Below are 14,163 nucleotides of genomic sequence, written 5' to 3' on the forward strand. Positions count from 1 at the left end.
AGAAACAGCACGGGAAAAAAAGAAAAAAGAGAATCCTCCAAACACTGGAAAGCAATTACCTGGACAAAATGGCAACTCCTGCTTTCCCCAGAAGTTTCCAGGCCAAAAATTCTGCTGTTCTCCAGTCTGCCTCGTAAGTTTCTTTCTGGCTGAGGATAAACACAAGAGGTAGCCCAAGCTGTAAGTGAACAGTGGAAACTTCCTCTGGGTCTTCAGCAACTTCAGTCTGGAAAAGATACACGGTTACACTGCAACATGTCTCCACATATCGAACATACTTCAGTTCTTTTACACCCAGATGTTGATTTCAACAGAATTTCTTTGAATTTGTTGCTGGAATTGCTCAAAAATAATTGGAAAGGAAAGCACAGAAGTCTCATTTTTCTGAGGAAAACTGCTGGAAAAACCAATCACCAAATTGTCATCACTTTAAAAATTGTTGGACATTAAGAGCTGGGAAATACTTCCTCCCTGAATCCAGGAGAAGGTTCATAGCCTGCAATTTCTAAGGCCAACAGGTAACCTGGAAGGCTGATCTCTTGCACAGCCCAAGCCACTGTGTTCTCTGCAGTCACAGAAGTAAGAATACTCTCCAGTAAAAGCCTCCAGCTCTGATTCTAAATCATCCACTGAAGTAGAACCAACGCAACCCTGGTTAAATAGTTCTAACCTTTCACGATCCTCTCTGGGCATTAGTATGTATGTTCTTTGTGGCCTAGCAACTCCTGATATCAAATTTCCATTAATTACTATTTGTCTGGCAGCCATTCCTGGAGGCAGTTTGAAAACCCTGTCAAATACAAAAGCTGGCATCCTTTCCCTTTCTTTCCTTGACATGCTGCTTCACTGTAACACACAGCTGCTTAATGAAGTGCCTTCTCTTTAGAAGCCTCATCCAGGAGGCCGGCTGCAGGAGGCCCAGCTCATCTACCCATTCTTTCTGCTGGGCAGAGTTGTCACTAGTGGGACCTGGAGCCCTGCTGAAGTTCACTGCTCCGTGACAGACACTGCTGTCTGCCTCCTCCAGGTGCTGAGCCTCCTATGAGGAATCTGGAAGTCCCAGCAAAGTTAAAGGTGCACCTCCACCCCATTTTGAACAAAGCACAATTCCACTCATATTGGCAGTACCACAGGAGCACACACAGGCCTTGGGATTCCTGAAAAGGAGGACCAAACTTAGAAGTGTAATGGAGTGCTGCTCAGAACCAGGCTCAGGCCTGTTCTTCACCTGAACTCAGCCTGAGAGCTCTGCCACTAACTTAATGGAGAGGGGGCAGATTCTCATGCTCTGCCTTGTCCTCTGCACACACCTCCCTCATCTTTACATCTGCCCCAGCTGCCCTCACACTGCCCAGCCCAGTGCATCATTTCTCCTTCCCATCATACCACAAGAGGAGCTCCCATGAGTTTGAGGTGTCTGTGGATGTTTAGCACTGTCAGATCCTGCTCCAAGGGCGTCCTCTTGCAGGGCTGTGCCAGGTCTGTGACCTGCTGGCAATGGCAGAACAAGAGCTGGGCAGATGATACATCAGGCTCCTTGCTGCTGTGAGAGGGAAACAAAGATCACACTGAGCTAGTAATCCACCACAGGGTTTTAAAACACCCTGACAAAATGAGAATTTTGCTGCCATGTTTTACAAGGCAGATGATCCTTCAGTTCAGGGTGTGACTGGTTCTTGGGACTTCAAGAGCCCTGCTACCAAAAGGTACACTTGTGTTCAGGCACTGCTCAGAATTGTGTTCACTATCAAATGAAAACTCAGGCTTACCAAGTGTAAATGACCTCAATCCAAGAACAGTTGGCTCGTCTTAAAAGGACACAAAATAAAGCTTTTTTTCAATCTGACCAGCCATGCTACTCCAGTAAGGACCCTGGCAGGAGAACAGCTGGAATACAAGTTCTCTCATGTCTTTTACCTCACTGATGACACCTTACATACTGCATAAGGAATATTTCACCTTTTAATCAGCTTTGGTTTTGGCTATCCCAAAGGAAGCAGTGAAATCAGGTTCTCTACGTGGCTCCTTGTCTTGTGGTTTCTGGTACCAACACCTGCAGTGGGGTTAGCCCGTGGGTCAGCTTTAGGATGTACTCTGCATTCATTCCACCGTCTCTAAAATAGGGATCACCTTTGTTTGTATGGGGCTATAAGATCTCTCCATGGAAGAGCGAGGTGCTGCATTAAGACACCAAAGCCTGATGCTGTTCTCTCTGCTTTTGGAAGGATAAAGCCACATCCTGTCCAAATGACAACCATGCCATCTAGTGGCTGCCACAAAACGCCATCCCTGACCACGATCCAGCGAGGATGGGATGTGAAAACAATCGAACTGCAGTATAAATGTTTTGCTGAAGGTACATCACGCTATCTGATATTCCCTCTCTCCCTCCCAGCTTCTCGACTGCAGTATATCATGCCAGCAACTCGCATTAGAATTGCAGAATCACAGAATCACAGGATAGTTTGGGTTGGAAAGGACCTTAACGTTCATCTGGTGACACTCCCTGCCTTGGGCTGATTGTCCCCCACCAGATCAGGCTGCCCAGGGCCCCATCAACCCTGGCCTTGAATGCCTCCAGGGATGTGGCACCCACGGTTTGTCTGAGCAGCAGTGCCAGGGCCTCACTGCCTTCTATAAATTTCCTCCTTACATCTAACTCAAATCTCCCCTCTTTTAGTTTAAAGCCATTCCCATTTTTCCTATCTCTATCTGCCTGTGTAAAAAGTCAGCCTCCCTTCTATTAATAAGCTCCCTTTGAGTATTGAAAGGCAGAAATGATGTCTCCCCATGGCCTTCTCTTCTCCACGCTGAATGACCCCAGCTCCCTCAGCCTCAGTGGTGAGGAGCACCATTTCCACGAGCTGGTGGCCCTCCTCCAGATCTGCTCCAGCAGGATTAAAGGATCTACTCTTCTAACCCAGCTCCTCCTGTTACAGAAGGGATGGTGTGAGCTGACCAGCTCCAGTGAAGCCATCAGATGGGAAGTCTCAACAGCACTGCAGGGAGCACCATCTCATGAAGTTAAACTGCAGAACTCACTGCTACTGGAAGTTGTGATTACTAGTAACATTGTTTTTTTAAAAAAAGTCTGGTTGCTGTTAACATCATGATACACGTTCAGCTTCCATCTCTAAAAGTCCAGAAACCTTTGACTACCAGAAGGTGTGATGCTGCATGCAGCACATTTGTTTCCTCATATCCCTTGGTATGAGGTAAGAGAGCTGAGAGGGCTTTGCTCAGGCTCTCCATAGCAGTTCCTACACTTCTCATCTGGCCAGACTTGTTCAATAAAGAACGAGGCAGATGTGGGGCTGAGTGTGTCTTAAGATTATAACATCAGTTATAGCAGCCTCTATGAAAATCAGGGAGCTACCAGCCCAGGCCTTCTGGTGTGTCCAAGCTGCATGGGAGGAGGATCAAGAAGGTCTCAGTAGGAAAGGCACACCTGTCCTGCAGTGACTCCAGTATGACTTCACCCATTGTCCCAGATTTGTTTTTTATTAAATTTCCAGGGAGTCCATGGCTGAGATTTGACCAGTTAGCTAAGGAAGGGAGACAGTGGGCTCTTCTCCTATAAAATCCCATTCAGTGAGCAGTCACAAATGACTTGGCTAGTCCAAATCCAGGTACACAAGCAGCAACAGGTGTTGGAAAAGCAAAAGAGATCTGACTGTGCATCCTTAGTTGTTTTCCTACTATCATCCCAGGCAGACTTTTTCACCTTGAGATGCAAAATGCACATGCAGGCTTTGATCTCATTGACATTCAAGGGTGCAGAGAATAGTCAACATTGCCAGCTGGATGGAAAGAAGATTTCTAAATACCCTCGAGTCACCCAAGTTGCTCTTTCACTGGAAATCATGTCTTATTCTCCAGCTCAGCAAGAGGCCAGCAGTGAGCCTAATGTGTAACAGGCCTGGCAATATTTAGACACTTTAACCTCAGGCTAAGAGGTTCACTTCTGATGAAAGTGATTTTTCTCTCACACGAGCCAGCAACGATGCCAACCCAAGATTTGATGGGACAATGTGAGAAACCAAGAGCAAGCAGTATTTGGACATACCCAGTGTCTTTCAGCAGTGTTGCCTCAGTTGTTAGAACAAACTGGTGGACAGTTCCATAGACAAAAGCCACCTCCATCACAGCTCTGTGCTCTGGAAAGAGAAAAGCACAACTAATGCACTGCTGCAGCTCGCTCCAGATCTCCCCTTTAAACCTTTCAATTCTCCACTTGCAAGATTCTTTCAAAAATTCTCTTCCATCTTAGAAAAAAAGGGCTCCAGAGGGAGAACAAAGGTGAGAAGCTAAGAGTTAATACCTGCTGTTCCAGTAGCTGGTACGTATGCGAAGACCATGTTTGATTTCCCTTTCAGTGCATTTTCTATGTTCTGAAGATCCGTCAGTGTTTCAACATACTTAACTTCATTAAATAGCAGGGCACTGAGAAGCCAAAAAACTCATTACCAACTGTTTTCTTTTAGGAGAAAATATGCAGCTACATAGCCATGACTGGAAAAAATACAAAGGAAAAACTCCAGCTTCCTACTTGCGGATGCAAGATTAACAGCCAAACACAGCTGCCCAGATGTGTACTGGTGAGCCATCATCTGGAGGACATAGATTTAACAGGGCCAAACCAGACCAAAGTGAAAAGCCAAGCCTTCTGCTTGGCTGAAAGCAGCCTCAGGAATATGTGGAGTTTCTATTTATGCAGAACTTCCTATCCACAAGTAAAAATAAGCAGTAAATGATTTCACAGAGATCAATCTGGTCTGTACTTACAAAAGAACATTAGCAACAATGGAGTTCACATCAAACAAGGCATCAGTAGGGAATTCTCTGATCAGAACGTTGCCTCTGGGGAGGGAAGAAAGAGTGTCACCAAAGAAACCACGAAGGATTAGCTATACATACTAAACTCATTTCTGCTGTGTAGAACAACCCCTGATATCTGCTGGGAAAAAAAAGTCAGGACTGAACTTGGGCACTTCCTAGGACCTGCTCCTCCTCTGTCATGTACAACCATCAATGAGAACTGAGCACATCAGGTTTGAAAAAGCCCCCTACCTGGTATATGGAAAGCTTCCAGCTCACAATCCGTAGAGGGATCAAGAGCTAAACATTTCCACCTAAGGTAGATGAACTAATCACATCAATGGGAAGAGCACCAAAGAATGTTTATTTCTTGGACTAGATCTAAAATTTAGCACACTGAATGTAGCCCTGAGGGACTTGGTGGTGGGAGTCCCCAGGATAGAACACTTGACAGAAGATTTCTCTGGTTGTTTCTTGTAACAGAACAGGTATGTGCTGCTAAAAAAGAACACAGGGCAGGAAATGGAATTTCATAATGAAGACAAAGCATCCAATATCCGTGTTTTGGACCTTCTAGGGAAACTTTCAATTCCAGATATGTTTACAAACTGGGAAAAGAACTCATTGAGAGCAGCTCTGTGGAGAAGGACTTGGAGGTTCTGGTGGATGAGAAGCTGGACAAGAGCCAGCAGTGTGCGCCTGCTGCCTGGAAGGCCAACTGCATCCTGAGCTGCATCAGAAGAGAGGTGGCAGCAGGGCAGGGAGGGGATTGTGCCCCTCTGCTCTGCCCTTGTGAAGCCCCATCTTGAGTACATCCAGGCCTGGAGCTCCCAGCACAGCAAAGACATGGAGCTGTTGGAGAGGGTCCAGAGGTGAGCCACAAAGGTACTCAGAAGGCTAGAACACCTCTCCTATGAAGAAAGGCTGAAGGAGCTGGGCTTGTTCAGCCTGGAGAAGAGAAGGCTCTGGGGAGACCTCACTGCAGCCTTCCAGTACTTAAGGAGAGCTTATAAACAAAAGGGAGACTGTCTTTTTACACAGGCAGTTAGCAATAGGACAAGGGGGAATGGTTTTAAACCTCTCTTTTAAGAGGGATTTAAATTGAATGTTAGGGGGAAACTTTTTACTCAGAGGGAGGTGAAGCCCTGGCACAGCTGCCCAGGGAAGCTGTGGGTGTCCAATCTCTGGAGGCATTCAAAGCCAGCTGGATGGGGCCCAGGGCAGCCTGATCTGGTGGGTGGCAATCAGCCCATGGCAGGGGTTGGAGCTGGGTGAGTTTTAAAGTTCCTTCCAACCCAACCATTCTGAGACTCTATGATACTTATAGACGTTTTCCTGAACTCTCTATGCCACTGCTATCCTCATGGCTCTTCTCTTCCTATGCAGACATTTCTACTCCCTGACAGCATTTCATCCAAACCTTTGTACTTAAAAGCAATCACAGTGTGGAGGTCAGACATCTTACCTGAACAGGTAGGCTTTCCTTAGTGCATTCTCTTTTCCACAGTATCTTGAGACATCCTCTTTGGGACACTTGACCTAGACATTGAAAGTATGTCATCAGCCACTCATCTCCACAAATGATGACAAACATATAGCACCACAGCTTTCTCCCATTCCAGAATGTAAGTACTAGCCTTTTCAAACCTGCCTGGGATAGAAAATACAATCACACAGTAAGATGAACAGAGTCCAGTGGTGTGGACTGGAATTTGTATTTCAGTTCCTCAGCCCTTAATTTGGGTCAGTATTAAGAGATCTTGTGATCTGCCAAGTACATTCAAAGGGACGGACCACTGCTTGCTTATTGAACTCAGTTTGTACCTGGAGGCAATGAAATACACACACACACACATATAAAAATACTTCTTACAAAATCTAACTGTACTTGCCCACATTTATAGCTCACTCTCCTAAATCTGCATAAGGTTTCACTAAAAAAAATCTGTTTAGCATTTACTGCATTGTATGGAAAGGAAGTGATCTGATCCCATTCAACACTCTTCATAGCTCAAGCTTTTTCTCTCCTAGTTCACAAGCAAGATTGAGTTGTGCAGGTCTCATACTCTGGGTGAATCAGCAGGCTCTCTTGTGTAACACAGGGATCATACTCTTCCCTGTACCATGTTTAAGGTACACAGCAATAATCAGGCAACATCACACATAACATACTTGGGAAATCAGATTAGACAAGCCAGCTACGCTTGATACATGAGGCTTCCCACAGCAAAGGCCAATTTTCAAGAAAAATCTGAGAATCCCTCACATCCATGAATGCATCAAAGCTCTGTTTGGAGCGTGGACAACATAAAGTCTTCCTCAGACAAAGGAATCTGCCCCTGTCCCACAGACAGAAGGTGTGACACGACCCGCACGAAGAAGGTGTGATGCTTTTGATTCATAGCTGTGTGGTGTAGTTACTACTGGCCAGGGCAAGAGAAAAAATTGGAGGCTTTGCTGCAGCCAGAACCCACTTTCGTGTGGGGTCCCCCTACTTTCCATCACCCAAGGTAGGTGCAGACAATTTCTGTCAACCCCACAGTCATCCCTGCAGAAATACTCTGTCCCACTCCTTGTTCTCATTTACCTTCACCACTGAAATGCCATAGTCGTGCAGAGCCTCAACCGAGTTTTCAATCTGTTCCAAGAAGGGCTGGGCACCAGCAGAAACTGAAACACCAAAAAAAGCTGGTTGTAGTCCCTTCCCATTACAGACAAGGAAGCAGAAGAGCAGAACAACCCTTTTCTCTCTGGCAATGCTAGCCTTTCTGGGAGTATTTCACTCCCTGGTCAGACCAGGATCACAGTCTGCCTGTGACAAGGGGAAGGATGGGCATCAATGTAGCTATCCTTTATGAATGATCTTTAAATTCAGATGGATTTCAGTCCTCCAAGCCACTATGACATTCCAAGATGCCAGAGCTCCCTCAGCAGCATGACATCCTTTGATCTGTGCTGCAGGAAACACTGCAAAGCACTATGGCTGCACTGAGCAGCAGTGATGACGCTCAAGGATGCTGCATGCAGGCTTTTGCAGGTGCCAGTAGTAACTGCTCATGTCCCCTGTTACTGCCTGCAGGGTAAAGTCTGTGCTCTGGCATGGTAACAGCATGCTGAAGTCCCCAAGCAAACACCATCAGGACATTCGCGAAGGCCTGAGCAGGAACAGATAAGGAGCTGCAGCATGCTGAAGGTAGAGGTGTGTGAAGGGATTTGACTGGGAGCTGGGTGGGGGAGAGAGGGACTGGAAGTGGTTTTGTTAGATGGGCATCGTTCTGCTGGGCAGCGAGTCCTCACAGAGTCCTCAAGAGTATCCTCCTGCCATGCAATGGTACAGCACTCACATTATGTGGCCTTGCTCTTACTCAGAGTAAGGTGTTTACAGAAGCAAAACTAACTGTGGGCAGTAGCATGAATGCCTGCAGGCTCTTTCCTTTCTGACACACCCAGCCAGCCCCTCAGTACTGATGTGGGAGCTGTGTTGGTGTCTCAGCCCACATCTAGGTCTCTGGAAAACCACACTTGGGGACCACGGAGAAGCAGAACAAGAAAGGCAAAGTGATAGATCTCCTTGTAATTACTCTGGGAGGTGCTCTGGAAAAGAAGTACAGCCCATTTCAGGGAGTAGCTCCTTACAGGGCATCTGGAAAATTAATGAAAAGGCTTGAAAGAGTGTGTCTAGGGACACAACCAGGAAAGATCTCACCCCCAGAAACCTGTTTACAAGGACTACTCAGGAGCTATGAAAACACAGATTTGCCAGCTAAGTTTGTCAGCTCCTCAAAATAGTTTTGCATTTAAAAATGTCAGGAATTGACCCTTCATTATTTTACTCTCACACACACTCTGACATGAGTCTTTTCTGAAAACCCAGGCTCACGTAAATGCATGCTATTGAATACATACCAGTATGGCTGAAATAAGCCAGGGAAGCCTTGCTAGCTTGCAAGCCACTGAAATACTCGTGGGGGCTCAACTCCTGTAGCAGACTTGCACATCCCAGCATTGGAATGGAGACAGCACAGAAGAGCAGGAAAGAGAAGGAAGAAACCCATCTGTCCTCCTGAGCTGACATGGTTATTATCAGTTACAGGCATAGAAGAGCCACAACTGGAAAACAAACAGATAAACAAAACATAAATATATATATATGTGCACACACATAACATATATGTCAACATGTATATGAATGTTCTCTGTTCAGATAGGTGGAGCATGAATGTAATTTACAAACATGGCAGCTGCACAAACGGCTGGAGAAAGTCATGAACTAATTGCAAGAACAGCAGGTGACTGACACAGCCATGAAGATGACAGCAAAAGGGCATTCCCCTTCCTTGCAGCGGTATCTGCAAGTGCATGGACCCTCAGTGCTTTCTGTTTAGGGTTATTTTTCTTCTTTCCCGTTTTTTTCATTTTGGGTCAAGCAGAAATTACAAATAAAGAGAACAGTGATGGTATTATACACTCTCCCAGTGTCTGCCCCATCTCTGTGCAGTTAAGGTTCCAGCTAAACCAAATGGGAGAGGAGTTTGTCCAGACTGCTCCGTGTCATGTCTTGCCCAATCCCTCCTTACTTTTTTCTGGAGCAAAATCTATGACACATGCCAGGCTGCAGGACAGGCCTGGCAGCCTCCCTCCCACTCCAGGATTCCACGTGGAGATGTCTGGGAGGAAAGCCAAGAAAAGTTGTGAGAAGCCTCGGAGAATGAAGCAAAAACCAAGTGTGCAAGCCTGCTGCCAGGCTTCACCAGCAGCATTCCCCAAGGTGCCTTGCCACAGCTGTGTAATTCCTCCTACTTGGATTAAAGGGTTATGCAGAGATATGGACACAAGCTCTGACTACAGGATGAAAAAACAACTTCTTGCCACTTAATTCCCCAGTTTAATACCAAGCTCTCTTGCAGCCTGCTCTTTGGGTACCCATCTTTGCTGTTGAGCATGCTAGAGCAAGGCTGGTTCCTGGTCAACAATGAGACAAAGCTGGAATTCAAGCCTTGAAGAAGCTGTTTGCTTTGCATTATGAGCTGCAGCTGTTTTCCTTAACAAATGTCCCTGTGTACACGGGCTATTATTCCTTCCAGTGCTGCGTCAGATGCTGTAAGCTTGTTATTGCTGCTCTGTTAAGAACTCAAAGTCAGATGCTCAAAAACAAGCAAGCAAAGTCCCTCTGCCTTGCTCCAAGAGCAGGCAGCGAAAGCAAGGCATGCTCCACCTTCAAAGGCCTCCTTCTCTCTCACTCTTGTATATGAGGTGTTCGGATAAGGCCTTAACGGCACAAAGGAACAAAGACAGCTGAGAAAGGAATGAAATCTTTTCATCTGAAAGTCTCCAGTCCTCTCCCTCCTACTTCGGGATGTGCCAGGCGCTTCTGGTTCTTTGCCCTCCCATCTGTTCATCTGGCTTACAGAGGGGACAGAGATCAAGGGGATGGGGGGATGTTTACTGAATGACAAATTTGGCTACAGCAGGATGGAAAAATAAACTCAATCCTGGCGTGTAGGAACCAGCCCAGGTCAAATGGGAAAGTTTTCTACCAAGGAGGCAAAGCCAGAGGAGCAGCCCACAACGATTCCAGTACGTTGCAGCTTGATACCTGGAGGAGGATGCTTGCAGTTTAAGACACAACTCTAATTTCTTCCCAGCCCTGATCTCCTCATCCTCTTTTCTGAGCTCTTGCTGAGTTCTGCAGGCCCTAGCCCTCAGGCTCTCCCAGCCCAGCCTCTGGTTCCACAGTGTGCAACTCTCCCAGATGTAAACAGGAACTTCAAAAGCACTCAGTGGAGGGAGCAAAAGTCAAGATTTATCACCCATGTTTGGGAGAGACTGGATGCACCTGGATTTGGGATTTTCTCCTCCCTGTGTAAATCATGCCCCATAAATGTGTCCAAGCTGGTAACCACTGAAAACACATCTCCTCACAGGAGAAGAATTTGTTGTCAGTCTACTGACTGTTCCTTCAGCCTCAGTATGACAACAGCCTCTACCCGCCCAGCTAGAAATCTGGCAGTGATTATATCCCTCATATCCTCACATCCTGTCCTCCTCCTCTTGCCATTTCCCATTTTGTCCCAAAATCACACGTAAGGCCCCTCTTGCCTTGCTTACTCTAAAGCCAGGCCTGTCCCTGCCCTAGAGGTGCAGTCCCTGGCCAGCTCGGCCTTCCCACCAACATTTGGTAAAACCTGCCTTAAGGGTTTCCTGGCAAGTCTGAAGACTCAAATACTTCTCTGGAGTCAAAATAAAGCCCAAATATGCCCAACCATAAAGCAGACTCAATTCAGGACCAACAGCACCAGGGGATGAAAAGCTGTCTACAAAACACCCAAAGCTTCGTGGTAGAGTGCTGGAATTGCTCATAAAGGAAAGAGAGAACCACCTGTGAGGAGGATATCAAGAACAGCTTGGCCAAAGAACAGTTTAGATAGATCTAGTGCAGCCTCAGGGCAGAGGTCTCTGAGAGCTTCCCCAGTTGCATTCTTCCTGCACTGAACTTCACACAGGCTCAGAGAGGCAATGTGCAATGCCATTGGAAAGACTGCTATGCAGTGAGCCATGTGCTGACTGGGTACAGGAGTGCCACTTCTTTTCCAATGAGGGAAGATTAACACCATAAGCTTGGAAACAGTCCAAACTCCCTCCAGCAGACACCTGCAGGATTACCAGGGATGTGTGAAAATACCAGGGATGTGTTAACTGGCCCTCGTTACCGGAGTGACTCCAAGGGAAAGGATCTCACCAAGAACCCAGAAGGATCTAGGGAACAGGCTACAGCTAAAAATCCTAACAGTGGAAAACCTCTTGACAACCACAGGCAGCTGGGACAAGTTGCAGCCTTGCTCTGGCTGCTATCATTCAAGGAAGGGATCTGTGTCACTTGTGGGAAGCCCTCAAACCCACAGGCCTTGGGGCAGGCTAGCACATCGCAGCCAATGTGCAAGGCCTGCTTTGTGTTTTCACTGTCATGCCTTCTAGACAAAGCCAGGTGAAATGGTTAGGGCCACTGCAGATGACCTAAAATAAGAGTAAATACACCAGAGCCACACTGGAATAAACTGCTTGTGCCACATTGATTTTGCTCGGGATTCCTGCAGTGGTAACCATGGGCTGGGATCCCCTTACCTCTGATGACAACCCTAAAGTTAATTATCAGTACATAGTTTTGCTGGAATAAATTGCTTATCAGTCAGCCTCCCTCAACATTTCTGAGGACAAGCTCTTTGACCTGCCTGGACGCCTTCCTGTGGGACCTAATCCAGGTGTTCCTGCACGGGCAGGAGATTGGACTAGATGATCTTCTGAGGTCCCTTCCAATCCCCGACGTCTGTGATTCTGTGAGTGGGGCCGTGCTCACCCGTGCCATGGAAATGAACTGCTGGCCAATTCCACCTGCCCCTTCTGCACATCAGTCTGTGAAGGAGGCCCCGTGTTGGGGCCTGTGACCAGGAGAAGGCAGGTGATGTTCCCATCCTGGCTAATTCTGATCACTGCAGCATTCTCTCATCACATGCTGTCACGGGTTTGCCCCTTCAACCCCAGAAAGATGTTTATTTTTACAATGAGCATATCAAAAAGCATCCCAACCTGTGTAACTAATGCTAGGAGTTGAAAGCAGACCCATGTGCTGCATCCAGAGAGAAGCAAGAGCCTAATTGCAACAGTATTCCTCCAGTATTTATCCACAAACACTTTCAAGCCTCAGGGCTGACAGGCTTTTTGTGCACAGACAGTTACACTTTTTACAAACAGCATTTTAAGGACCTTGCAGACTGCTATGTAATCAATCTGCTGCACAAAGCAGCGCCAGGACAGCTCATGTGACTGGAGGCACATCTGGCACATTAAGTCATGTGATAACAGCTCCTCTCCCACAGTAACACTTCCCCCAGTATCTCTTTGTGCCGCTGCCTTTCCCCTACTCTGTGATGCACAAACCAGACATGCTGAGCTCTTGGACCTCACATCAGGCAGGCACAAGACCTGGGCAGGACAGAGGCCCTGGTGCAGGCATTTAAGGTACGGGGCTTGAATAAAGGGGGCCCATAGGGCAGCCTATTGTGAGCTACAGGAGCTGCATCTTTTGGCACAAGGAATCTTCTGATTTCTCAAGGGTCTTCAATAGGGATGGAAAACACATTTACAGCAAAATAATCCTTGCCTGTTGCACAGTGTGCTTTGCCTTACTGGATTTCTCTCTGTGATGCACTCATGCTGCCTCCCTGCTGGGGCTTAGCCTCCTTTCCTGCAGAGCACCCTGGAAAGGGGCATTCAGCCACTTCCCTGAGTTTCACTTTCATTTTCACTTTCAGATCCCACTTCCCAGCACCCTGGAACTCCTTATTTGCTGATCCAGCAGCCAAAGCAGCCTCACCCCTCTGCCCACAAAAGGAGAGAAAGTCTGCACTGCTGGTGCACAACTGACAGTCCACGCCTGCACCAGGTGTCTCTGCCCAGCTTGTCCCCGAGGACCTTCCTCCCACGGCTGGCACTGTGCAGGTAGATGTTACTGCTGAGCTGCCTGTAAGATGGCTTAGGGATGTCACGTACCTGGCGGGCACTGCTTCCAGCAGCAGGCTGAAGTGCTCGTCCCTCGTCCTCAGCTGCTAGCAGAGCACCACGTGTGAAGGACTCCTGGAGGCTCCCGCAGTCCCGCACGGTTTGTGGCCTGGCTGTGTGCCACAAGAACCTGCAGGCAGCCCCGTCCTACACTTTGCCTATGGGATATTTGAAATAAAGTTGTGCCGGTCTGAACCTTCCAGTGATCTCAGAGCCCTGAATTGAGATCTTCTGGTCCTGAGGGGAATCTCTAAGCTACCCACCTGCTGGCCGTGTCTATAGCATAGGGATGTCTGCATAGAAAAAGAATAGAGGATCCCTGACCTACATCCAAACACTCCCACAGCACAGGAGACCCAACCTGTGCCTACAGCAGCAGCCCTTCCCCACGCACATCTGCTGCAGAGGCTCAGACCCACCGCAATACCTACAGGGATCTCTCTGCTGGCCCTGCTGTGGCAAAATAAAGGTCAAGGCCTCCAGTCCTCCCTTACAACAGCAGGGATTTCTAACAGAGGCCTACAGCAGCGCTGCCCCCAGCCCCACGCAGGGGGAGGATCGGCTCCTGAGCTGCCAGGCCTTCTGCCCCTAACTAGACGTCAGAGCTGTGGCTGCGGCTGTGGGGACCCGAGAGCTGCCGGGGCAACGGCCCTGCCGCTACGGGAACCGCAAAACCCACTGGGCCCCGAACGACGCTAGACCCCCCGCCCTGCCCTGCGGGGACCCTCAGAACCGCCGAGCCGTGGCGCTGAGGGGAGCTTCGTCCCGCCCCCGTCAGCGCCGCCACCC

At 47.9% G+C, this 14,163-nt stretch overlaps 1 protein-coding gene across 2 annotated transcripts in view; it reads right to left on the minus strand.

The window, feature by feature from the left end:
- The window catches only part of TXNDC16 (thioredoxin domain containing 16), a 43,426-nt gene extending 29,269 nt beyond the window's left edge, over positions 1–14,157 (minus strand). The window contains exons 1-10 of one of the 2 annotated variants that reach the window (XM_010712158.3): positions 13,638–14,157; positions 13,366–13,532; positions 8,725–8,928; positions 7,406–7,488; positions 6,284–6,357; positions 4,786–4,860; positions 4,322–4,443; positions 4,067–4,157; positions 1,387–1,543; positions 60–226 (exon numbers count right to left, since the gene is read on the minus strand). In XM_010712158.3, coding sequence (XP_010710460.1) covers positions 60–226; positions 1,387–1,543; positions 4,067–4,157; positions 4,322–4,443; positions 4,786–4,860; positions 6,284–6,357; positions 7,406–7,488; positions 8,725–8,893 — 938 coding nt within the window. In that variant the 5' untranslated portion in view covers positions 8,894–8,928; positions 13,366–13,532; positions 13,638–14,157. Of the gene's footprint in view, positions 1–59; positions 227–1,386; positions 1,544–4,066; positions 4,158–4,321; positions 4,444–4,785; positions 4,861–6,283; positions 6,358–7,405; positions 7,489–8,724; positions 8,929–13,365 lie in introns of both variants that reach the window. The other variant, XM_019616031.2, reaches the window with a different exon arrangement.
- Positions 14,158–14,163: the final 6 nt, after the last annotated feature.

The sequence above is a fragment of the Meleagris gallopavo genome, chromosome 5, assembly GCF_000146605.3.
Source record: "Meleagris gallopavo isolate NT-WF06-2002-E0010 breed Aviagen turkey brand Nicholas breeding stock chromosome 5, Turkey_5.1, whole genome shotgun sequence".
Lineage (NCBI taxonomy): Eukaryota > Metazoa > Chordata > Aves > Galliformes > Phasianidae > Meleagris > Meleagris gallopavo.